At 40.4% G+C, this 26,674-nt stretch overlaps 1 protein-coding gene across 1 annotated transcript; it reads right to left on the minus strand.

Moving 5' to 3' along the window:
* Positions 1–11,322: 11,322 nt before the first annotated feature.
* LOC145816084 (uncharacterized) lies at positions 11,323–11,820 on the minus strand. The gene has a single exon (XM_082912323.1). The coding sequence runs from the start codon at positions 11,818–11,820 to the stop codon at positions 11,323–11,325; it is 498 nt and encodes a 165-aa protein (XP_082768449.1).
* Between the last annotated feature and the right edge of the window lie 14,854 nt (positions 11,821–26,674).

The raw sequence follows: 26,674 nt of genomic DNA on the forward strand, positions 1-26,674 counted from the left end.
ACTAAATAAATTAACTAAATTAACTAGCTATTACAAATTTGAATGAAGTTACTAATTAAGTACAACAAACTACTATTAAAGAATTAATTTAAAAGACTACGAGAAGCGAAGAGTTGCACGCGCACAAAACGAGAATATCCTCCCTGAAACCTCTCTGTTTCGCTACTAGAATCTGTTCTGCTTACAGTTAGAAAATTATTCTGTTTTTGCCTCAGCTTCTGCTCTGTTCTACCACAGAAATGACACTGCTTGCATAAATAATGGTGGCCAGCGTTGAGAAGTGGTCAGTTGGACAGAAAGGTGGCCGACCGGCCACTGTTTTTTGATTATGCCTTGCTGCTAAAGAATTGAAACAGAGCAAAAACAGAGTATTTCCAAGGGATGTTTATCCTTTCTGCCTCTCTCTATCATGAAGATGATCAAGGAAGGAGTAGATTCGATTCACAAATCATCAATCGTTACAAGTTTGTTGCGTGATGATCTATGAACCGATAGGACAAAAGCTTAATAGAAGGAAATGAAAGACCAACAACACCTCTTCCCTATCATGGAGTTATCTCAAGGAAAAGGGTGAACATTGCTTCTTGAATCATTGAACATCACTAACAGTATGTAATGATTCGAGGTGCAATAGGTTCAATGTAACGTCTGATTGAACCCAACTCAATTTAATCCATTTTTTTTAACCTATTCTACTCTAATTTTATTAACTCTTTTTTTTTACATTACCTTTCCATTTCTTATCTTTTGTTCGTTTTTGTCCAAAAGTTATAGTTACATCCACTAAGTCTAAAAGCAAAAAAGAATATCAAGCATTGACTTAAGAAATGAGCCTTTCAAACCCTCTTCTATGGGGGAAATTACAAAGGAAGAGTCAAACTCGTTCACAAGCGATAATGAATTCTAAGTCAAACTCAAAGAGAGTGATAATGATTAGTCAAACTCAAAGAGAGTGATAATGACTAATCAAACCCATAATGAGCGATAATGACTCTAAATCCAAACTTGATGACAAGCTATAATGACACTTTCCTTGGTGATTTCCAAGGGTCTAACTAGAAAGTTAGTCCTTTAGAAGTAAATGCACTGGTGATAATGAGAAATGAAAAACGAGAAATTGTGCTTAGCATTAGAAAGGTGAAATGCCTCGGTAATGAACCTCCAAAGAGATTAAACCATTAAGTATAGAAGGTCTCTTTCTTATGCTTGAACAACAACCTTTTGTTAAACACAACTCTTTAATGAAAATGAATAAATAATGGAGGGAGGTTGCTGAGATGATTATGCAAAGGTGATTACAAGCGTATGAACACATATGAATGCTATAAAAAAAAGAGTAAGAAAGGACTATCAACTCAAATGGATTGAAGGCTACACCCATGAGGACTTACAATAACACATCTAAAATATTTAAAGCATATTTAAACACACAAAACAACATTGAAACAGTCCTAAAACCATGCTGAAAATTGAGTTTTTGAGGTGGAAAAAGTGAGGAAGAAAAGCCTAAGACCAAGAGGTTTCAAACAATCAACAAGCCTAAGGAAGGGTGGCTAACCCCTTCTCTTTTTTTGTGACTCAAAACCACATTTTTAAGCTAAAATAAACTCTGAAAAACGGTAGCTAAAAGTAAAGAAACAAGTGGGAAGAACAAGGATATAAGCTATGGGATAAGGTTCAAGAAAGGGTGGTTAACCCCTTCACTTTTGGTAGCTGTTAAATCACAAGTTTCAGCACTTAAAACCAGTCAAAAATAGTGTATAAACAACAAGAAAAGAGAAGAGAAGAGTAGTGTAAACAAGGAAAAAGATTGCAAAGGTTATACCTCTTGAAGAGGAGATACTCTTGGTTAAGCAAATCACAAGGCAAACACTCTCAAGAGCTGAAATTTAGGGTCAAGAATCTCAGCAAGAGACCTTAAGTTTTTTGGTTTAGCAAGTGTATGGAGAGTGTATGTATATTTGCAAGAGAGAGGGGTAGTGTGTTGAACAAGTTTTGGCTCTTCGAAAATTTTCTAACCTAAAACCATGAGGGATGGTTAAGTATTTATAGAAGAAAGCCTTCTCATATCGAAAATATCTGTAATAAGTCAGCTAGTGCAAGGCATGTACATTGGGGGGACAACTGGCTACAAAATATTTGCCTGCCAGTAAACATGGCCGGCCACTAACCAAAAATGGCCTGCTGGCCAATTGTTGGCCAGAAGGCCTCTAGGTGGTTAGGCTAGAAAAAAAGTAGGTTTTGGTCCAAAGCAGGTGCAAGGTTTAGGTTTGAAGTTCAAAAATCGAAGCCTTTTGCTGAAGAAATTGAACGATTGTATAGCGTAACATTTCATCATCGAGTGTTCAACATGAGGCGCCCAACTCTTAAGGACGGTAAAAAATAGGGTGTCTAGTTGCCCTTCTATGATAGAGCTCAAAGTTATGAAATGACATGAGTGAATGTCAAAGCTCGAAGATGATCCATTTTGACAAGGCTGCAAGACTTGGGCAATTAATCAAAATGTAAATGCAATTGGTTGAACTCAAAAGTTGCCTATGTATCCCTTTATAAGGAATCAAACCAGCGTAGTTCAAGGGCAAGATGCAAATGATACACAATGCAACGCATTTGGGAATTTGGACTTATACGCCTCGCGAAGCTGGTTATTTTGAAAATCCATGATCATATAAGAGAATGCAATGAGCAATAACAAGATGAAAGCATATGAATGAAACAAGCCTCCAGCTTAAATCAAAACAAATCTAAGCAGACAACAATTTCAAAAACGTTTCATGTGAAATGAGGGAAAATGATGCAACCAACAGGCGTATCTCACCGTATTTCTATGGGGAGAAGGTAGGTTTTAACTGAGTAGAAGAGCAACCTAATGTGTTTCACACGAAAGGGTAAAAGCTCCATACCAAACTATGCCTCACGTAGAAAAAGATGTGGGTGCAAGCCAAACTACGCTTCACACAGAAAGGGGAAAAGACTCCATGACAAACTACACTTTGCGCAACAAGAGATGGAGGGTACAAGCCAAATCACACTAACATGATAAGGGAAGGGGTACAAGCCAAATCGCACTCACGCGATAAGGAGAAGTGTACAAGCCAAACTACACTTCGCGTAGAAAGGGGAAAGGCTCCATGCCAAACTACGCTTCACACAGAAAGAGTGGAGGGTGCAAGCTAAATCACTCACGTGATAAGGGGAGGGTTACAAGCTAAATCACACTCACGCGATAAGGGGAAGGGTACAAGCCAAACTAAACTTTGCGTAGAAAAGGGAAAAGCTCCATGCCAAACTACGCTTCGCGTAGAAAGGGTGTAGGGTGCAAGCTAAATCACACTCACGTGATAAGGGGAAGGGTACAAGCCAAATCACACTCACGCGATAAGGGAAAGGGTACAAGCCAAACTATGCTTCGCGTAGAAAGGGGAAAAGTTTCATGTCAAACTACGCTTCACGCATAAAGGGTGAAGAGTGTAAGCCAAAACACACTCACATGATAAGGGGAGAGGTACAAGCCAAATTTATACTTTACGTAGAAAGAGGAAAGCTCCATGCCAAACTATGCTTCATGCAGAAAGGGTGGAGGGTGCAAGCCAAATCACACTCACGTGATAAGGGGAGGGGTACAAGCCAAATCGTACTCACGCGATAAGGGGAAGGGTACAAGCCAAATTGCACTCATACGATAAGGGAATGGGTAAAAGCCAAATCGCACTCACCCGATAAGGGGAGGGATACAAGCCAAATCGTACTCATGCAATGAAGGGAAGGGTACAAGCTAAATTTCACTCACGCGATAAGGGGAGGGATACTTGCCAAACTACGCTTCACGTAGAATGGGGAAAAGCTCCATGCCAAACTATGCTTCGCATAAAAAGGGTGGAGGGTGCAAGCCAAATCACGCTCACGTGATAAGGGGAGGGGTACAAGTCAAATCACACTCACGCGATAACGGGAGGTCAATAAAATAGAAAGCATGACACACATAGATGTAATATAATGTGATATAATTAATAAGAAAAATGATACGAAGCATGTTCCATGCAACATGATAGACAACAGAAATGAAAAGATAAATAGAGAGCGGTATTATGACAACACCTCATAAGGATCTTTGACTTACCGTTCGGAGGTCCTTAAATGTTTAAAAATAAAAAAAGATACAACTTGCTTAAGCTTGAGATCGGGGCATTTTCCCACTTCGGAGAAATGACGGGACTTGAAACGACGCACTCGGAATCACATTTTAGAATTTTCTGAAGTAGAAACAAACCCAAACTCTTCACTTTTCCACTTTAGGATGAACACAAGAACCTTCATGCACAAAATATACAAAATCTCAGTCAAAATCCACTCTGGACCACCTGAAGAGTCGGCCGGCCGGCCACCCGATCAGTTTCGGGGGCAGTTTCGGCTTTTCGCGTCCGAGGCTCTTTAAAAGAAAAAAGGGCTCCCTCTTTTACTCACATATCACCCGAAAACCCTCTCCCTCTCTCTCTAAGTGCTCTACCTCTCTAGATTCTCACTTTACTTGCGTTACCCAAGGAGCCACGCTACTTTTTTCGTAAAAACTCCTTTGGCCCTCTACGTTTTGAACCAATTGGATTTTGTTTTAGTTGGGTTTTTTGGGTTTTTGATTGATTTGGGCTCATTCTTACGAGCTTTTCTTTGGTATTCACACTTTCCCCCGGGTTTTGACTTTTTCTCTCTTTTTCTCCCTCCTGGGTTTGACTTTTGGGATTTTCGCCTATTTTTCTCATTTTTTCCCATTTTCTCTTACCACTACTATATGATATGTCTCCATGGAGGATGACATCCCATATGATGGTGACCCTCCTGACACACCAGTGCTAGATGAGGTTGGTGGAGCGACGGAGGACATCGCTGCCAACATCGCAATGGAGGAGATCTATCCTCTGGAGCATAAACTTGAGTTGCCATCATTGAGGGTGAGGCCGATGAGGCCCTTCGAACCCACCACCTATCACTCACATACACATGCAATGGTTCCCGGAGGTAAGCTGCGTTTTGAGGATTTCGCCAGGGGCGTGCCTGAGGACTTTCTCTTGAGGTAGCGTGCCTCTCATCTCTCCCACGATGCCGTTGAGGTAAGAAACTTTACTTTTATGTACTTTACTTGCTTTTCCATTTCATTATAGTCTTTTATTTTGTTATGCATTTGACATATTCTTCTCTTTCAACACAGGGTGATGCTCTCTTCTAGAGAGGCTAAGGGCCAGTGACAGCTAAAGAGTGGTATCAGGAGCTCCCTGTTCGAGTTAGAGAGCTGGTCGATGAGGTCGGCTTCGACCTATTCTGCTCAAGGCTCACACACCTACAGGCCAACCGAGCTTTACTTGGTGCCTTGGTGGAGAGGTTGTGGGATACCACTAACTCCTTCCACTTCTCCTCTACCGGGGAGATGACGATGACCCTATACAACTTCTTTATGATCACATGGCTACGGGTAGGTGGTGATTCGATCCCCTTTGACATTGATATGGGCCAGTAGGAGGTGGCTTGGATTCCTCTGCTCGGAGCATGCCCTCCTTTGGATAGACCGGCTATGGTGAGATACAACTGGTTCTATGATCATTTCCACAGGAGTCATCCGGAGACTTAGGAGGAGACTGAGCAGTACACCTGGGGCTTCCTGATTTGTCTCCTCAGTACCGCCTTGTTTGTGAACAGGTGGAACGTAGTCTATCTATACCTGCTGAGTGCTTTGGTGGTCCTGTCTCGGGTGCAGTTTTATGATTGGGGCGGTGAGTACGGGTACATGAGCTCCTGTTCCAATGAAAAAAGGAACAAGGTCGGGGGCTACTGGAGGGCTTGAGAGGTACACACTGCACTTTCACTTTGAAATTCTATTTGTACATTATGCTTTATGTTTTGCACTTTCTGTCTTTATCTCTGTTTGCACATTATGCTTTCTGCTTTGCACTTTTTGTCTTTGTCTCTGTTTCTACTTGTTGACTCACAAACTGATCTTTTCTTGCAACTTTGGGTCTATTCGTACTTCCCTACCCTTGCCCTTGTGTCGAGGGACGAGGTGGAGGCTGCAATGCCCTACTCCCAGTGATACGACGACAGGTGCCATCCCCGGTGCCGTGGTGATATTGTCTTTGCTTACCATCGCTGATTCTTTGATACAGTGGCGACACATGAGGTAATCGGAAACCCATACTCACTTCTGCTTCATTTCCATTGCTACTGCTTTGATCCATACTCTAACAATTGAGACAACTGGCAATTGTGAATTTTCTATAGATTACGTGGCAACTGTGGGCGGCGATGCCAGCCGAGATACGGGATTAGTACGCCGGATCTTGGGACACCTCCCAATTGCAGATCTTGTTAGAGGGTCTCTTCTACCGGATCTGGTACCTGAGAGAGAGATTTGTGCGCTAGACTCTAGGTTCACCTGTCCTTATTGTTCCTATTCTGCTTCTACCATCTATGAGGACAACTGATGGTCTACGTATAGAGGCCATCATATAGTTTATGGTTGGGCAGGATGCCGTCCCATTGTGCGGGTTTGGGGACTATGCTGCCTTCATCCAGACACATCTAATACCACTCCTGACCGGAGCTCGCGCAGGAGACGCTGCCGATGCACCCGTTGTTGGAGGTGTTGTTCTTGCGGCTGTGCCTCTTGCTGGAGGGGTTACCCCTGTTGTTCATGTAGTCGGTCTGCCCGTGATTCTAACTACGATCCCATGTTGGTGGCTGAGTGGGACGGCTTACTAGAATCCACTTGAGTAGCCAGAGGAGGAGCATGGGTACATCAAGGACCTTAACGTGTAGCAGGTTAGCACTTTGTCTAGAAGTTTGCATTTTATACTCCCTTTTCTAGATACTGATGCCGCAAACTCATTTGTATGTGCCAGTGGATTACATAGACGACCTTCAGTTGGTCGCCTCTTTGGTTCATATAGTGCAGAGGACGGAGACATTACTTACTCTCCATGGTTATCGGGTATTCTACCTTTCTTATTTATCTGATTGCTCTGATTCTCTTTTTCCATATTCATACTATTTTGCACCACACTGTACTGATTTGCCATATTCATACTGATTATGCACCACATTGTATTGATTTCTTGTTTCTTATTTTCATCCACTGCCTGGACTTGCTGCTCAGGCGGCGTCGGCAGCACCAGTGGCACCCCCTCTACCCAAAGGGATGAGAGGTAGACGGGCTCCTGTTTGTGGTAGGGGCGAAGGTAGAGGTAGGTGGAGGCAGTGGTGCCTAGAGTCAGAGCGAGGAGTCTTAGGTGTAGAAGGTTTTTTCATCCTCGGAGATGGTTTTAAGCAGAGATGATGTCGAGACCAACGACACTAATGAGTCAATGAGTGGGCGCTTCGCGTCTGGGAGTGAGGATGATGAAGCTGGCACTGGATCGGATAGGAAAGAGGATGATATCGGCTCTGAGTCCCACTCCTCCAATGATAGCGGCGCTGATGGTGATAGTGCTCTTGGGTCCCCTCATCGAAAGAGGCCGAAGAGGCCTCTTGACTTGTTTGATACGACCGGCATCGATTTTTGTACCTTTTTTCCTTTTCTTTTGCTTTGCTAGTTTAGCAATTTGTATAGCTTTAGATAGGTCTATTACTTTTGTGTTAAACACTTGTATTCTCTTTTGTAAAAACTATGATCGGGGTAAAACCCTACAGTTTTATAAAAAAAGGATTTTGTTTTGCACAACATCTCGAGAATGGCACCTCACTTGCATGAAATGTAACTAAATTTGAAACTGAAAATGCTTATATTTTGAATGATGTTCATGACTGAATATTGAGCCTTTAACTGACTAAAATGCAAAATACAACTCAATAAAGGAAAAACAAACCTAAAATATCTTAAACACAACTATTTACACTTGCCAGAAACAGAAGACTCAAAACAAGACTCAAAAACAAAGAGGGCCAATCATAACACTACTGCTCAGTTGCCTAGCTGGCATAGTTGGTCGACCGGCCGCTAGAATGGATGGTTGGCTAGGAAAGGTGGCCGGTCGGCCAATAGCTGTGGTTGGACAGCTGGCAACAGCTGTCAGCCACCCACACAACCTTATCCTATATAAAGGTCTTCTCTTGTTTCTTCTTTGATAGAATATCATCTTTTCTGCTCATTTCTCTGAAAATGGAGATCATTTTTGCTGAAAGACTCAAGGATTGGACGACCACTTTGGACGGCAAGGAAAAGGTAAATTTTGCCGGTTTCGGCATAAATACTTTTTTTCGTTGAGTCGTACCGAGCTTTGTTTTCCTTTCCTTCATTCTGTTGTCCAATGTTGGAAGTTGGTTACACACGTGTTTTGCTTTGGAGCTCAAGAGAGATGTGCCCTACGCTCGAAGAATTTCAAGCATTAATGGAGTCCCGACGCGATGAGAAGATTATGCCTCAACCCCATTTTGGCCATGAACGGGGCTCTTGAACGGATATGTGGGCTTACTTTACACGTGGTTTGATCCTTGGCTCATGACAGGGAGTTAGATATACCCAGCTTGATTCATCGGTTTTCCGATATTGGAGACAGAGGTGACCTTCTCTGGTGAGGTTATCATCAATATGCCCCTTGCTTATCTTTGCTCGCACACTTTCTACTTGCCCCTAGTTGCAGTGGAGCCAACATTAGGTTGATCGAAGTGGCCAAACGTCTGAAAGAGGGTCAGAATTGCATAGGTTTGGCACTGGCCGAGACCCTGATGGGTTTAGATACTTTCTATCGGCGAGAGACTACTCGGTTTGTAGAGAGTCCACTGCTTCTCCAGGTATTGTTTCCCACCCTCTCTTATTTATGATTTCTCACATCACTTTGGCACTCACTCTCTATTTTCTCTCAAAACCCTTTCCTTACTTTTCCCTCAACATACATCTCTCTATTCTTTAATCTCTCTTACTTTTCATCCCTTCCTAGGTGTGGTTGATGGATAAGATGAATGTGGTGGACCCTTGCCCCAATTATTCGGCTAGATCCTACTTCTTTCGTCCATGGCTAGTGGACTTTCCCTCAGAGGTATTGTGGTGCGACTGGATATGCAGCAGATCTGTGATTGACATCGCTTGGCGTTGCCCCTGGTTGAACTTGACCGAGATGAGCTACAGCATGTCCCACCACCCGGTTATCCAATTGATCAGTCTTACACACTGCGTTTTCTACTTTCCATTCTGGTTCAGACGGTAGTTTGGACATGGTCAGACTCGTCTAGATGAGGTGGTGGAATACCCTGCTCCATTTACAGTTCATGCTTCGCACTTGGCTCAATACCTTGTTGCTTGGAAGACGAGAGAGCTTTTGGCCTCTACTGCTAGCTTCAGTTACACCCTTTTCGGCGAGTGCTTGGCCTGGCTTGAGTACGAGACGCAGGTTAGGCCATCCTTAGCTGAAGAAACATTTGCGAGTGTGAGCAGGAGGTAGAGGACTGGTACCTGACTTATCTGTGCCCCTAGTTTATTGCTTTGGTTTTTCTTTTCAAGTGTTTATGATGTAAAAGAAACTTTGATTTAACCCAAAAGTTGGAGGGTGTACTTGTGTTGAAATCATGTAATTAAAGTTGTGAGCACTGAAAATTTCCTTTTTGGTCCAAATAATGGTCAGTGTTGTAAAAGATAAAATTTTGAGAAAATCAACTTCATTGAAACTTTTCAAAACAATTTTTGGAAACGGTCACTACCTGACACACATGGAATCAGTTCTCAAGACGTATAGCCTTGAATCAAAAGGATCGTAACTATCCACAACTGCATTCACCATTACTGCTCTATCTTGCAACTGGCCCTTCTACCAAATGGAGGTAACACAACCAAGCTAATAGACGATGGAAAAAGATGGGCCAATCGAACAAATGGGCAGGACAGTTGAGTTGAAGATGGTTATGGCCGAACTTCGAGATGAAAGATGGGAATCAGGCCTTACGTAGTTCGGTTCGGGTTCACTCGAGTATTAACTCTCTCTTTTTGCGCTTTAACTTTTACCAAAAACGCCCTTTTAGGGTTTCAACCTTGCGAGTTCTATTTTTCTTTATTTCCAATTTTTCATGCTCTAACTTTTTCCTAGGTTAACCTTTTGGGTTTTCAGCGTAGCGAGCCTCGCAAGGATAGTATTTTTTTAACTTGTCCATATTGATCAACCGTGATAACTCCAAGCCATCTAGATCTATAAGGATAATCACTCCTCCTGACCAGATAGACTTGATGATGTATGGACCAGTCCAATTGGGTCGAAACTTGCCCCTATGGTCATAGATGGGAGCTTGGTTGTCCTTGAGCACCATATCTCCTTTTTGAGATTCCTGGATTTGACTCTCTTGTTAAAGGCCCTAGTAATTCTGTGCTGATACCCTTGGATGTGATATAACGCCTTTAACCTCCTTTCGTCAAACAACATCAATTTTTTGAATCTGTTCTGCTGCCAATCCACCTCTGTTATTTGACACTTGGCCATGGTTCTCAGCGATGGTACTTCAATCTTAATCGGCAAAACAACATCCATCCCGTATACTAAAGAGTAAGGGGTTGCCCCCATAGATGTTCGAATTGACGTTCTATAGCCCTAGAGTGCAAAATGCGGTTTATCTGGCCAGTCTTTGTACGTTTCTGTCATCTTTCGCAAGATGTTCTTGACATTCTTGTTGGTAGCCTCAACAACTCTATTGGTCTATGGTCTGTATGTTGATGACTTGTGAAAAGCCACGTTTTATTTCTCAAGAAAAATCTACCACCTCTTTCTCACAGTGTGAGCCATTGTTCAATATGATCTCATTTGGCACCTCATACCTACAAATGATCTTGTTTCTAATGAACTTGGCCAGATGTGACACTTTCAATACTGAGTAAGACTGTGCTTCCACCCACTCAGTAAAATAGTTAATCACCACCAGGATGAACTCATGTCCATTTGAGCCCTTTGGCGAGACTGCTCCAATGACGTTAATTTCCCATACTGAGAAAAGCCATGGTAAAGTCATGTTGTAGAGCTTTGACGGCGGGATATTTATGCGATTGGCATGGATTTGACATTTATGGCATCGCCGAACAAAGTTAATACAGTCCTCCTCCATGGTTGACCAATAATAGCCCTGTCTGAGGATCTTCCTAGCCAGCATCACACCATTCATGTGTACCCCACACTCTTCTCTGTGGATGGCCTCTATGAGACGCTTTGACTCATCTTCTTCAACACAAAGCTTGTGCATTCCCAAATGGCCTCTTTTATACAACTTATTTCAACAAATGATCAATTGGACAGCTAGACGCCGTACTCCCTGTTTATTCTTGGCATTTACCCCTAGTGGATACCCATCATTCTCCAGAAAGTTCTAAATGTCATAATATCTGGGGTTCTTGTCTTGAACTTCATCTATTGCAGCTATCATTTCATAAGTAGGCATATACTTCTGTTCAATGATAATCGGAAGCATCTTCACCCCGAGCGGTATGTCTACCATGGAAGATAGAGTTGCTAGCGCATCAGCAAACCGGTTGTTCTCTGTTAGCAGATGTCTGAATGTCATTTTTTCAAACCTCGGAATTAGAATGTCCACGGTCTGATGATAAACCTTCATTTTCTCTTTTTCGACCTTCCAGTCTCTATTGGCTCGAGAAACAACCATGTTCGAGTCTCTGATGATGTCTAACCTTATTGCCCCTAGCTCTAGAGCAGCTTCTAATCCAGCAATACACGCCTTGTATTCTTCTTCATTGTTGGACACTTTGAACTGGAGTTTGAAAGCTAGGGGTATATAGGAATCATTGGGTGCTATAAGCAACACGTCTATCCCATAACTGTATTTATTAGCTTCTCTGTCAAAGTGCATTGTCCATGTCTCTTCCTCTACCTAAAAAATCTCCTTATTTGGGAATAGGTACTCTATTGCTTCATCTCCTTCCATTGGGTGGTCTGCCAGAAATACCTCTACTACTCTCCCTTTGACTGACATTCGAGTGACATACTCGAGGTCAAATTCAAAGAGAAGGAGCAACCAACGAGCTAGCCTATCCATAAGTGTTGGTTTCTCAAAGAGATATTTGATGGGATATAATCTCGAAACCAGAATTATGGAGTGAGCTAATAGGCAGTGTCTCAACTTCCTAGTTGCCCAAACCAAAGCTAAGCAAATTTTCTCCAAAGAAGTGTAGCGGGTCTTGTAATCCAGCATCTTCTTGCTTAGGTAATAGATAGCCTTCTCTATCTTAGCTTCTGATTGTTGTGCTAGCATACTCCCCATGGTCAAATCTGTTACCGACAAATACATGATCAGCGGGTTTCTCAGCTCTGGCAGCGACAATATAGGTGGATTCTGAAGGTATTTCTTGACCTATTTGAAAACAAACTGACATCGATCATCCCATTGACACTTCTTTCCCTTCTTTAAGAGACCAAATAGTGGTTCACAACTTAAGGTTAATTTTGAGATAAATCGTCTTATGAATTGTACATTACCTAGAAAGTTGCACACCTCCTTTTCAGTCCTTGGTGGTGGCATTTCTAAGATGGCCTTGACCTTGGATGGATTTACTTCAATTCCCCTCTGCGTGATCAGAAATCCTAACATTTTCTCCATAGTCACCCCGAAAGTGCATTTCTTTGGGTTCAACCTCAGTCTGTACTCCCTAATCCGTTCGAAGAATTTTTCTAGTGTGGTGTAGTGGCCTTCTCGCTCTTTGGATTTTACAATCATGTCGTCCACATACACCTCAACTTCCTTATGGATCATGTCGTGTAAGACGGTGGTTGCAACACTCTAATATGTAACCGTGGTGTTCTTCAACCCAAAAGGCATAACTCTATAGCAGTAGGTACCCTACGACATGGTGAATACAGTCTTCTCTCTGTCCTCAGGTGTCATCAAAATTTGATTATACCTGGAAAATCCATCCATGAACGATAGCAGTGCATGGCCGGTAGTGAAATCTACGAATTCGTAGATGTGCGGTAGTGGAAAGTCATCCTTCGAACTAGCCTTATTCAGATCCCGAAAGTCGACGTAGACTCTGATTCTACCATCCCTCTTTGGAATTAGGAAAATATTGGCCAACCAAGTTCGATATTCAAACACCAACCAAAAACTAACGTTAATCTATTTGGTTACTTCCTCTTTAATCTTTAGTGCCTAATCTGGATGGATCTTGCAGAGTTTCTGCTTGACATGTCGAGCCTCGGGGTCAAGAGGGATCCAGTGTTGTACAATCTTAGGATTGATTCCAAGCATGTCTTCGTAGGATCACGTGAAAACATCCTCGAAATCTTTTAATAAAGCAATTAAACGCTCGTGTTCCTCTGAAGACAACGCGGACCCGATCTGGACTAAGCGGGGATCATTCTTAGTACCCACACTAATTACAATGATCTCATCTATGCAGGGCTTAGCACACCTCTCCTCTTTTTGGTCAATTAAGTTTTTCAAAGCCTAAGGAATTTCTTCTTCTTCGTTTTCATTAAAATTTTGAAAATCTTGGTCAATACAATAAATTAATGGCACAGAGAAGTAAACAAAATCTGTAGCATTCCCATTCAAAAGTTTTGGCTCCTCAGCTACAACTGACTCAAAAGAAAATGCAAAAGAGGACCTAGATTAGACTTTGGCACTCGGGTTGCGACCCCCGAATGTACCAAACTCAGATTCCTTAGAAGGACACGAATCTGATTCTAACTCAACAGACTCAATAGAATCAAATTCAGGCTCATCATCCGATTCAGAATTGTTAATGATGCCCTTCTCAAATTGCCAAACTAGGTGTGGAGCCTCGGCTGCGTCCACAATGAGACCGGAGTAATTTGCTGCTAGTTCATCTCCAATTATAGAGATAGTAACACTATCCCCTAAGTTAACAGGCTCAACCCCAGTGTTGGAATCTGTTAGTAGGTAAGCCAGTGCTATCCCCAATAGTCCCTCTTCATCGCTATCCGAGCTAGCATTTTTGCATTGCCCAATATCAATGCTTGGATTGACCCTCTCCTCCTCGTTGTCTGATAACTGGTGATTAAAGAAGGTCTCGAACCCAGGGTATCTTTTCTTTGTTTCCTGGTTGACCCACGGCTCGGGAAATCCATAAAAAGTGAAATCTTCTCCTTCATGGACAAAGCGTCCATTTAAGGTCCCCTTGATTGGCTTGTGGACCAACTCAAATTGCCTTCCGTCTCTCTTTGCTTTAATTCTCTCCTTCAATTCATCCCGCTTTCTTTTCCAATCCTCTGCATTTGGCTTGTACCCTAGCCCTAAAAACATGGGGGTTATGGCTTACTTCTCTAGCAAGAGGATTTCCTTACCTCCCACTTCTACTGAGTCCCGATCCGGGAAGGTGTCCTTACTTATTCATCATATAGATGGACTGGGCACTCACATAAGTCCCTTGATCCTTCACCATGATAGACTGCACCAACTAGGCCTCTGCCAAGGTGAACCTGAAGAGGAACACATCCTCTTCTCCGTACAATATCTCCAACAAGGGTGCGGTGATTCTTGGAGGAGGATGGATCGAAGAATTTCCATAAACAGTCATAATCCCCCATTTAAAAAGATACTTCACTAGTTGGTGCACCGTTGAAGAAACTGCCTTCATTTGATGTAGCCAAGGCCTGCCCAAGAGTAGATTGAAAGTTGCTGGCACGTCCATCACATGGAATTGAACCTCATGTTCAGATGGGCCAATCAGTACTTGGCTCTTGAAAGTCCCTATGACATCATAGCTGGTGTTGTCGTAAGCTCGAACAACTTGCGTCGTAGGCATGAAGTAAGCTAGCTTCAAGCCTATGGTATAAGCGGTCCTTGTCGTACATATGTTAATTGTCGAGCTGGTGTCCACCAACACTATCGGGATCCACGTCTTCCGGCTTTCAAGGTTACATACATAGGTCTATTGTGGTTAGCCCTCTCAGGCGGTAGCTCTTTGTCTGTAAAAGACAACACTGGAATAACATCCCTAGATGCGACCAAAGACACTAGTTGATCAGTTGTGGTGTCTATAAGCAGCTTGGTCTTGTTCAGTGCCTCTAGCAATGCTTACCTATGTTCACGGGAAACCATCAACAGCCCCCAAATCAATATATTTTTGCCTGGATCTTCTTCAATTGCCTTAATACCAAGTCTTCTTCTATGTCCTTCTCCTTCAAGTTCTCAGTCTCTTTCCCAGCGGGTTCTGCTTGATCTAGGGATAGGGGTTTGATATAATGACCACTTCTATGTCTACCATGTATTGTCTGGGGTACCAGCTTTCCACTCCTCATCAGTGTATGCGAGGCTCAGATCACTGTCCTCCTACCATTTTCCTGTAGTCATTGCTACGCCATTACCAGGTTCTACCTGGATCATATTCACATTGCGCCCTCCGTCGGCGTGTCACTTCTCCTCTGTGGCTGATTCAATCTTTGTCTCCCGATACTGTCTGAGTTTCTTTGGCATCCTTTCCATGTCACTAGATTCCCATCTCTGCTTTTCTGTAGTTTGGACATCGTCCACCTTTGACTTGACATCTTCCCTTCTCTTTCCTTTCTCTTGCTCCCGAGCTATTTTCCTCTATATTTCCTCTATTCTCTTTTATTGGAACTGTTCTAATTCTCACTCCTTCTCAGTCATAGGCATGGCCTTTGCTTTACTATTCTCACCAATTTCTTCGCCTTTTGGATTCTTCTTCATCTGCTCTTCTGTATCGGATTTCTCTTCGCTACTCAACTACTTGTGGCTGGATTTAGGTTAGCTTGGATCCCACCACCCAATCTAAACGCTACCCACATCCTCTTCCTTAAAGAAGTAGAAGTTCTCTAAGTCATCTTCTAGTTCTGCAAGGTTATCAAGACCTTGTTTAGGCCAGTCAACTAGACTTTGCCCAGGCCCATTATCTACAATGGCGTTGATGTTGAGCGAGTTTGGTAGTATGATTGCAGGCTTTGGTTGGTCAGAAGCCACAATATACCGACTAGGGTCATACTCTTCCACGGGTGAGGACCCCTTCTCCACCACTTAGGTGTCAGACATCCCTTCCTCTGGTGAATTCCTCTTCTCTTCCACTTCTGCCACCACAGGCCTTGATTGGGTTTTGGGTGTTATATCCATCATGCACAAATCTATGCATTTAGAAATAACCACCTCAGGCTTAGGCAGATGGGATGGGGTAATGTATATACTGGAGTTGAAGGTGGGCGGTAGTGTATGGATAAGGTTGATATTTCTAGGTGGGAGGACTAGGTTGTGGACAGGGAGTGGGTTGGTGGTCACATTTCGCTTTGAGGGTGGAGCTATGATTTTATTGTCGATGAGATCCTGTATCTCATGATGAAGGCGATAGCAACGATCAGTGGGGTGACACAAACATACATGCAATATGCTAAAATGAGAAATGCTCACCTAGTACTCAACCGAGGCAAGCTAAAGAGAAGAAAAAAATTAGAAAAATGCGTGCTCTAATATGCAAGTGACTAATGCAACACATACAAAATGCAACTACTAGGTTCAGTTTCTTAACATGACATATAGATCAATTCAAGGCATATTGTAGTGCATGTATTCAAGTAAGTAGGAAATGATGACAATGTTCAAAAATGATGAACCAAACCTTAATGCATGCAAAAATGGATTTTTAAGCATGGCAATGATATGGAACGAAAAATATGATGCTACCACGGTAAGCATATTGTAGACACCCTATTTTTGATGGCCCTTATGACTTGGACACCGTTGCATTCATACCTGATGATGAGTTTATATGCTCATCAAGTGCTCAAAGTCCTCAGCGGAATGCCACAGCTTTGAGCCCTTCAAACCCTACACTTTTGTTGCCTCATTTTTGGACCAAGCCTTGGTTTTTCAAGCCTGCAGCTCCTAGTGGCCTGCCGGCCACCTTTTTTGGGATGTCGACCATCACTTTTTGGTTGCCAACCACTGATGTGGCTTGCCGGCCACTAGTTTCTTTTGTAGATATTTTGTGACAGTTGTGCCAGCTGTTTGCGCAGATGCATGCCTCTACACCCACGTGTAGGGTTGGATATTCTTGAGCAGAATTCATGTTTTTTATATATAGGAGGCTTCTCTCTTATGTTTTAAGGTTGGAAACATTTTAGATCAAAATTTTTCCTCTCTCTCTAGTAAATTCCTACACTTTTGGCTACAAATCCTTAATCTTTGCCTATACACCCTTAACCAAACCTTCTCATCTTTGGGCTAAGGCACTTTTGAGCTTGGTTTGAGCTCTTGAAGGGTGTGTTGTCTTGGTTTTGTAGCTTGAATTGCTTCTCTTCAAGAGGTATAAGGCTTTACCTATTTGCTTGCTTTCTCTACTATTATTCATGCTGTTTTCCAACTATTTTGGGGTATTAAAACTCTGTGTTTTTGGGCTAAAGCTTGGGTTTCAAGGCCATTAAAGGTTGGGGGGTGATCCACCCTTCTTTGTACCTTGTTTTGGAGGCCTTTTCCCTTGTGCTTCCCACCCTTGCATCATCTTTTTTTGAGCTTTTAAACACTATTTTTTTAGAGTTATTTTAGTGGTCAAAATCATGTTTTGAAGTCCAAATTTGGAGGGTTTAGCCTCCCCTCCTTGTGTTTTTCTTACTAGCCTAGTTTGTGCCATGTTTTAGCATATTAATCTAGCTATTTTTAGCTTAATTCCAGCATGTTTTAGGACTTATTTTAGACTATTTTAGCACTATTTTTGGTTGATAGTTGCATTTGAGCTTTGTTTTGCATGCTTATAGTGTAATTGTCCGCATGAGCATGGTGTTTTAGGCCTTAGAAACTATCTTATTTGAGTTGATAGCATTTATTTATGCTTTTCTAACTTATTTTCAGCAATAATAATCTCTACAACCTTCCTCATTTCTTGGCTTTTTGTTTTTCTTTGAAAGTGGTTCAAACAAATTGTTTGTTTAAAGCATGAGTTTGGGATGTCATGCTTAATGGTTTAATCCCTTAGGGGGTTCATTACCAACAGTATGATGTCTCTTTCATGCCTAAAACAACTCTTGGTTTGATCCCTCTTTCCATTAGAGGACTTAAACTCACTCTTTGGACTCAATTGATTAAAGAATGGTTGGTAAGTTAAAATGGAGTAATTAAAATTGAGGCTAAAATGGTGAAAGATAATAATTTGGTTGTGTTCAATCGGATGTTAATTGAACACATGGAAGCTTGAACCATTTCATACTCACTAGTGATGAAATGATTCAAGTTTCCAAGGTCACCACTTCCCTTGATCATTCATGATAGGGAGGTTGCTTTGAGAGTCTCATTTCATTGCATTTATTGAACTTGCACAATATTGTTCACAAGCCATCATGCAATGAAATTGCCTGAGTTGGTGGTTTGTGGCTTAAGTTCACTACTCCTTTGATTTGTTCATAAAAAGGAGGGGTGAGTTGTGCAAACAAACCCTTGAAATACCCTGTGCATTGCTCTGTTTGTTCTCTGTTGTAGTAAGGTGAACTAGGCAGCGGTGGCCGGCAATCCACTTTCCATGGCCGGCAGGCCACCTTTGATGGTCTGCCGGCTATCACTGGTGGCCGGCAGGCCTCATCACTGGCCGGCCGGCCACTAATGCAAAATTCAGCAACATGTTTGTAAGGTAGAGCACAGTTATTCTGGAAATGGGCAATAGTGTTAGTGTTCTATTGTGCAACAGAGGCTCTCTGGAAGCAAAATAGTGGCTTTTCGGGTGGAAATCGAGCATGTGCTTGAGCATTCCTCGCGTGCTAGGCATGTTTTAAGTTTAATTTGTTGTAATTAATTAGTTGTAGCTAGTTAATTTTGTAAAGTGTTGTAACTAATTAGTTAGTCAATTAGTTATTCAATTTCGTTTTGTAATTAGTTAGTTAACTAGAATAGTTAATTCATTTGTTGTAATAATTAGTTAAGTAGTTTATCTAATTTCATTTGTTTTGTAATAATTAGCTTAGCTTTAATTGGTTAGTTAATTAGCTTAGTCTATTCGGACTCTCTTTCGTGAGAGCGCAATGTAATAATATGCATGTCTTCCAACCCCACGTCTTTCTCCCTTTTATTTACTAGCTTATGATGGTTAGTTTAGGGACATCGTGTTTCTTTTAGCATTTTCCATATTTGCACCGATTTATATTGCATGCACCGAGGCTTGGTTCATCATTCTAACTGCATTGTCAGTTTAATACATTCTTTGAATACGTGATTAGACCACATGCTATTTAATTGATGCATATGCCATATTAGTAGCCGAGCCTATTAATTGCACATTGCATGCGTTGCATTAGTCATATTGCATAGTTAGGAATCATGCATTTTTCTAACTCTTTTGTTTGTTTTGGCTTGGAGTACTAGGTGAGCCTTTACTCGCTTTAGTATAATTGCATGAGTGTTGATGTTGCCATGTTTAGCATGCTTACCATGAGGTTAATTACTTAAGTGCTGTAACTGCCTGAATGCCTGTGGATAAAGGCTAATTGCTTAAATTAGAATAATTTGAGTAAATGTTCATATGCGATTAGTTTTTCAAGTGGTACATATTTTGAAATAATTTTCAAAACAAACATGAATCAAGTTTTCCAATTCTTACAAATTAGTCTATACTTGTGTGTGTGCGCATCACATAGTAATGCTAGCCAAATAAACCGAAATAAGAGCATATAATGTACATAAGATTCATATTATGATTAGTAGAGGTTGATCTTTGATTGGGCGAGCAGGGGTTCTCAAATTCATTCATGACCTTCTTCTCTCGTACCTAAGTTCCTGAGTCGAGACAATCTTGGTGATGACGGACACATGGCCTTTGGCACGAGTCATGAGTTTCTTAAATTTCCCCAAAACAAAAAATATTTAGGTGGCGACACTGTATCTGGCAAAGCAGTCCATTTTGGTCATTTTGATTCAAAATCAATTTTCCAAAAGATTTACCAGAGTTAGACTCTTTGGTGTTTATCTATTTCATATTGCACTTGTCATATTAGATTCAGAACCGTGGGAGTCTGACACTGTAGGGCTTATTTCGACTTCCGAAAGGGGGCGCGAAAAAGTCGAGCTACACATATAAATAAAAGGGAAAAAGAAATGGTGGTTGGAAGACATACAAATATTACAACAAGTGTTTACAATTTTCCCTCGCACAAAAGGGTTTGAATGAATGTCCAAATGTTAATCTAATTATTACAAATACTAACTAAATTAACTAGCTATTACAAATTTGAATGAAACTAATAATTATGTACAACAAACTACCATTAAAGCATTAATTTAAAGGACTACGGGAAGCGAAGAGTTACACGCGCACAAATGAGAACATCCTCCCAGAAACCTCTCTGTTTCATTGCCAGGATCTATTCTATTTGCAGTCAGAAAATTATTCTATTTTTGCCTCAGCTTCTGCTTTGTTCTGCCACAGAAATGACATTGCTTGCATAAATAATGGTGGTCGGTCGGCCTTGGGAAGTGGTTGTCTGAATAGAAAGGTGGCCGGCCACTATTTTTTTATTCTGTCCTGCTGCCACATAACTGAAATAGAGAAAAAATAGAGTATTTCTAGGGGATGTTTATCCTTTCTGTCTCTTCCTATCATGAAGATGATCAAGAGAGGAGTAAATTCAATTCACAAATCATCAATCGTAGTAAGTTTGTTGCGTGATGATCTATGAACTGATAGGATAAAAGCTTAATAGAAGGAAATGAAAGACCAACAACACATTTTCCATATCATGGAGTTACCTCAAGGATAGGGGTGGACATTGCTTCTTGAATCACTGAACATCACTAAGAATATGTAATGATTCGAGATGCAATAGGTTCAATATAACGTTCGATTGAACCCAACTCAATTTTATTTTTTAAAAAATTTTTTTTTTACTCTAATTTTATTAACTCTTTTTTTTTACATTACCTTTCCATTTCTTATCTTTTGTTCATTTTTATCCAAAAGTGATATTTACGTCCACTAAGTCCAAAAGCAATAAAGAATATCAAGTATTGACTTAACCCGAGAAATTAGCCTCTCAAGCCCTCTTCTACGGGGGAAATTACAAGGGAAGAGTCAAACTCATTTACAATGAATTCTAAGTTAAACCCAAAGAGAGCGATAATGATTAGTCAAACTCAAAGAGAGCGATAATGACTAACCAACCCCATAATAAGTGATAATGACTCTAAATCCAAACTTGATAACACTATGCCAAAATTGGGCTTTAGTGGCGGTTTTTTACCGCCGTTAAAGGATGTAAAACCATCGTTAAAGCCTTTAACGGCGGTATTAACGGCGGTTTCGTTACCCCCATTTATATTTGTATCGGAAAAGGTACAACCGTCGTAAAAGGGTAAATTACCGTTGTTAAAAGTCGACCAAAAACGGCAGTAATATAGGACCAAAAACGGCAGTTCTTTACCGCCGTAAATAGGTTCAAATTTTTTAAAAGATAATTCTCTCTTCTTGCACGCCCCATGTTTTGAACCCTTGACCTCTAATCCATACACACCAACTACTCCACCACAGTTACTCTATGTGATATATATTCCCTAAATAAATATTTAAACATTACTTTTGCTTTATTATAGATGGTCATGTTCAACCTTTGGCCGCGCATGGTCACCACTCGCTAGAGTTCCACCGGAGCTCCGCCGGCAAAGACCGCCGCCATTAACGGCGGTAATGAGAGGGCTTTAGCGGCGGTTTCGTTACCGCCATTAAAAGAGGGCTTTAGTGGCAGTTTTTTAATGGCGGTTTCATTACCGCCGTTAAAGGTACTTTAGCAACAGTTTTTTTACGGCGGTAACGAAACCGCCGTTAAAGATACATTAACGGCGGTATTAACGGCGGTTTCGTTACCGCCGTTAATAGTATCATTAACGGTGATAATGAAACCGCCGTTAAAAAAACTACCGTTAATGCCCTGTTTTGGCGTAGTATAACAAGCTATAATGACACTTTCCTTGGTGATTTCCAAGGGTCTAACTAGAAAGTTAGTCATTTAGAAGTAAATGCATCGGTGATAAAGAGAAGTGACAAACAAGAAATTGTGCTTAGCGTAAAAGAGGTGTAATGCCTTGGTAATGAACCTCCAAAGAGATTAAACCATTAAGCATGGAAGGTCTCTTTCTTATGCTTGAACAAAAACCTTTTGTTAAATACAACTGTTTAATCAAAATGAATAAAGAATGGAGGGAAGTTGTAGAGATGATTGTGCAAAGGTGATTACAAGCGTATGAACACATATGAAAGCTATAAAAAAAAAAGTGTAAGAAAGGACTATCAACTCAAATGGATTGAAGGCTACACCATGAGGACTTACAGTAACATATCTAAAATATTTAAAGCATATTTAAACACACAAAAAAGCGCTGAAACAACCCTAAAATCGTGTTGAAAATTGAGTTTTTGAGGTGAAAAAAGTGAGGAAAAAGAGGCTAAGACCAAGAGGTTTCAAATAATCAACAAGCCCAAGGAAGGGTAGCTAACCCTTCTCTTTTTTGGTGACTGAAAACCACATTTTTAAGCTAAAATAAACTCTGAAAAACAGCAGCTAAAAGTAAAAAAACAAGTGGAAAGAACAAGGGTAAAATCTATGGGATAAGGTTCAAGAAAGGGTGGTTAACCCCTCCATCTTTGGTAGCTTTTAAATCACAAGTTTCAGCACATAAAACCAGTCCAAAATAGTGTATAAACAACAAGAAAAGAGAAGATAAGAGTAGTGTAAACAAGGAAAAAGATTGCAAAGGTTATATCTCTTGAAGAGGAGATATTCTTGGTTAAGCAAATCACAAGGCAAACACTCTCAAGAGCTGAATTTTAGGGTCAAGAATCTCAGCATGACGCCTCAAGTTTTTTTGGTTTAGGAAGAGGAGATACTCTTGTTGAACAAGTTTTGGCTCTTGGAAAATTTTCTAACCTAAAACCATGAGGGATGGTCAAGTATTTATAGAAGACAGCCTTCTCACGTCAGAAATATCTGTAAGAAGTCAGCTGGTGCAAGACATGCACATTGGGGGGACAACAGGCTGTAAAATATCTGCTTGCCGGGAAACATGGCCAGCTGCCGACCAAAAATGTCTTGCCGGCCAATTGTTGGCCAGCAGGCCTCTAGGGGGTCAGGCTAGAAAAAAAATTAGATTTTGGTCTATACGGGGTGCAAGGTTTAGGCTCTGAAGTTCAAAAACTAAAGCCTTTTGCTGAAGAAATTAAACGATTGTGCAGCGTAACATTTCATCATTGAGTGTTCAACATGAGGTGCTCAAGGCTTAAGAGCGGTTAAAAATGGGGTCTCTACATATAGTAGATTATTGTTATTGATGATATAAATTGACTTTTTAAGTGCAAAGGAATGGACAACCCTAATTTTTCAAAAACCCTAGTATTCAAATTTTGATTTAATAATGGGTTTGGACAAATTAACTCATAAATCTTGAAATTTGGTGAATAATGTTGACAATGGTGTTGAGATATTAGATTTTTAAATTTTCTTAGATATATGTATTGAGTTTGGTAGATGTTGAGATTGTGGAAATTATGAGATTGGAGAAATTCTTTAGTTGTTGACATTATTAAATGTTGTTGTGAATTGAATGGACCTTAGGGAAATTGGATTTAAAACTCATACATCATGTGCATTATGCCCAATTTTCCTATCTTGAGCTTATCGCCGAACGAATGTGGGAAAATGTTTTTAGGTGTCCACTGGTCTTTGTCGTAATGTAGTCTGCAAAAATGAAAAGATAGATAATTTTGGTGCCCATTCCCTGCCGTATTGATAGCTAACAAATGTGGGGTACTTTCTTTATATAGATTAATGTATGTAAGTATGGTTTTGTGACTCTAAATTGAGATGTCATAGCGTATTTACCACCCCATGGTTGCAAATGAGACTTTGAATGTAAATTATGCATTGGACATTTTTAGTTTTTAAAAAAGAAAATATAGATTTTGTAACAAGTGCATGGCATGATCAGATGCATTTCGATTATTTATATATCTTGTTAATAGTATTTCTTACTGGGCAATAACTCACCTCAAGCTAGCAACATTTCAGAAAATGATGGTGTGATTCCGCCAAAGTGACTTGGCGATGGATGTGTTTTGACTGGAGCAAGAAGGCTTCCTAGATGTTACTTGTTGAAGTTCTGAAACTAATTTATGGCTTGGGACTGAATGTCTATTTTTGTGTAATCAAGGACTATCCTTGAAACTTTGTATGCCATGAGGGCTCTTTACTTTTGTATCCTCTTAGCCTTTGAATGGTTATTATTTGTGATTGTATGTTTATAGCAATTCTGGTTTGGACCCAAACCATTTGAGGTTTTGGATCTGGGTTTCATTGCCTCGTATAGTCATTTATGTCTTATTTCCATTATACCCCTTTGAGTTTGGCTTTTGGGTTGTGTTGGTTGCGTTTGGAACAGGTTGGTACCTTGTTTTTCAAAAACCTTGTTGCCCATAATTTTGCTTCTACGCTTGAGCATCACTTCTTACACTCGAGCGGTCTTTGTGATCTGTCAGTACTTTTGCAAGTTAACAAAACTACTGGGAGTTGGTATTCTTCGCTCGAGCAAAGATTCTTGTGTTTGAGCAGTCTTGGCTCGAGCAGCCCTTATTACGCTCAAACGTTGGCCTTATGTCTGTAAAACTACTGGGAGTTTGTATTTTACGCTCGAGCGACAACTTCTTGCGGTCGAGCAGTCACATCTTTTGTGTCTTACGCTCGAGCGTCACTTCTTGCGCTCGTGCGGACTGCGCTTATATTAGTCCTTATAAGTCACTTTTTACGTCACTTTTTCATTTCATTCTCTCTAAACTTTTTAAAAACCCTAGATCTACACACAGTGTTTCTCTCTCTCTCTAAACTTACCTTCTCTCTTCTAAAACACCTAGATCCATTGATTTCTCTACCCTATTCCCTTTGAGAAGAAGGTAAATCTCACTTAGAGTTTCATTTTCATCTGAACAAAGTTGGGTTTCGATGGTGTTGAAGTCTCTTCACCCGCTCTCTTGTCTTATAAGCTTGAGGTAGGGATTCTCCACACTCTCGTATATTCTTTACACTCTTGTATAAGTATTACCTTAGTTATTTGCTATTTCAAAAGATTATAGTGGTTTGGGTTGCTTTGGTAAAACCTAGGGTTTGAATTCAAAATGATAAAGGGGTTTTCAAATGTTGTCTTGGAAAATCTTGTGGGTATGAAATTGGGATTGATGTATGTTGAAATGAGGTATTTTGTACATTGACATTGGTTTTCAAAGAGAAAGGGGGTTTTGCCAAAAAATGTGAATGTTTGAGATTGTAAAGAGAAAATAGAATTGATATGGAAATTGTGAAATTGAAATGATGATAATGATAAGGGTGGAGTTGGATATGCATTATCACTCCCATTTTGAGATTGTGGAAAAGTGTATCATTAATGAAATTTATTTGTTTGTTTAAAGATATTTGTTTTGAGCTATCGGTAGAGGATACCTATGAGTATTGTAGAAATTGCATGAGAATTAAGTGACCTAAAACTAATTTCTCATCCATGTGTGTTGACCATTGTTGCTTATTTACTACATTGAAAATGTATATGATATTGAGAAAAAAGAGGTGAATGTTGAAAAGAGGTGTGTATCACCAAATCAAGTTGGCCTGTGTGTCCAGGGTAAAAATCTCGAAAAACGCACGTATACATGGGTGCCGATTCCCGCAGACAAAATATTCGTAAAATGGAAATATTAGCGCTTGTATAGCCTGCATTTACTTGCGTGTCATTTGACGGTTTCTTGTGAACGAAATATTCGTAAAAGGTTGTACTCGTTCGAGATTTGCCCCTTGTTTTCTATTGTAAAGGACATGATTTTGAGAATTGTGATATAAACTGAGCATGGCATTGTTTTTGGAAAGAAATGTAAAACGTTTTGACATGGGCATTGCATATGCATATAACCTTATGGCTTTGTTAAGATTTATACCTTGTGTTGTAGTGTTTTTACTGGGCTTTAGCTCACCCTATGTGGGAAAACCATTTTCAAGTGCTGGTGATATGCCTCCACCAAGGACTTAGCTTGGGAGGGCTGTAGAGTTGAAAGCTCAGTGTTGTTATTTTGTATTTAATTTTGTACAAGCCTCGGGCATTATCTGTATTGAGCTTAAGACTCACTTTTGATATACCCAAACATTAACTTGGAAAGATGTAAGCCTTTAGGGCATATAATTATCTATGTAGCTTTCATTTCTTTTCACTATCTTGTAACACATGTTGTAGATTCAGGATGTGCTTTTTATGAATGTATATCTCATGTGTCACCTTTTGTATATCAAACTCTGGTTAATGAAAGCTTATCAATTCAATTGATTTCTATTTATTAGTTGTTATGAGATGGGTATATTGTAATTATTTCGAGGCGTTACAATGTTAATGAACAATGACGTATATTTCACTTGGAATAGTATAACGATAAAGATATAATTTTGGGTAAAAGACTCATTTTTTAATGGTATTCATTGTAGTGGTTGGACAGTATTTAATGGATTTAATTATAAAATGGTTGATAATTTTTGAGGCGTTACAACTTGGTATCAAAGCTAATCAGGTTTGAACACCCTGAGCCTGTGGGACGTGGATTTTGCCACAATGAGTTTGTCATGTTAGGAAGGGATGTTAGTTTGTTTTGTTATGTTTATGTGTTTGTGTGACTATGTGAGTTTAAGGTTAAGCTTCTAGGATACAACTTGAGCCTATTGCATTCATTGAAAACCTTTTG

The sequence above is a fragment of the Camellia sinensis genome, unplaced genomic scaffold (genome assembly GCF_055761805.1).
Source record: "Camellia sinensis isolate YWXY unplaced genomic scaffold, ASM5576180v1 Unanchor3, whole genome shotgun sequence".
NCBI classification, from domain to species: domain Eukaryota; kingdom Viridiplantae; phylum Streptophyta; class Magnoliopsida; order Ericales; family Theaceae; genus Camellia; species Camellia sinensis.

Coding starts and splice junctions, on each gene's coding strand:
- LOC145816084 (XM_082912323.1), bottom strand. CDS start 11,820: ATGCACTTTGACAGAGAAGCTAATAAATACAGTTATGGGATAGACGTG.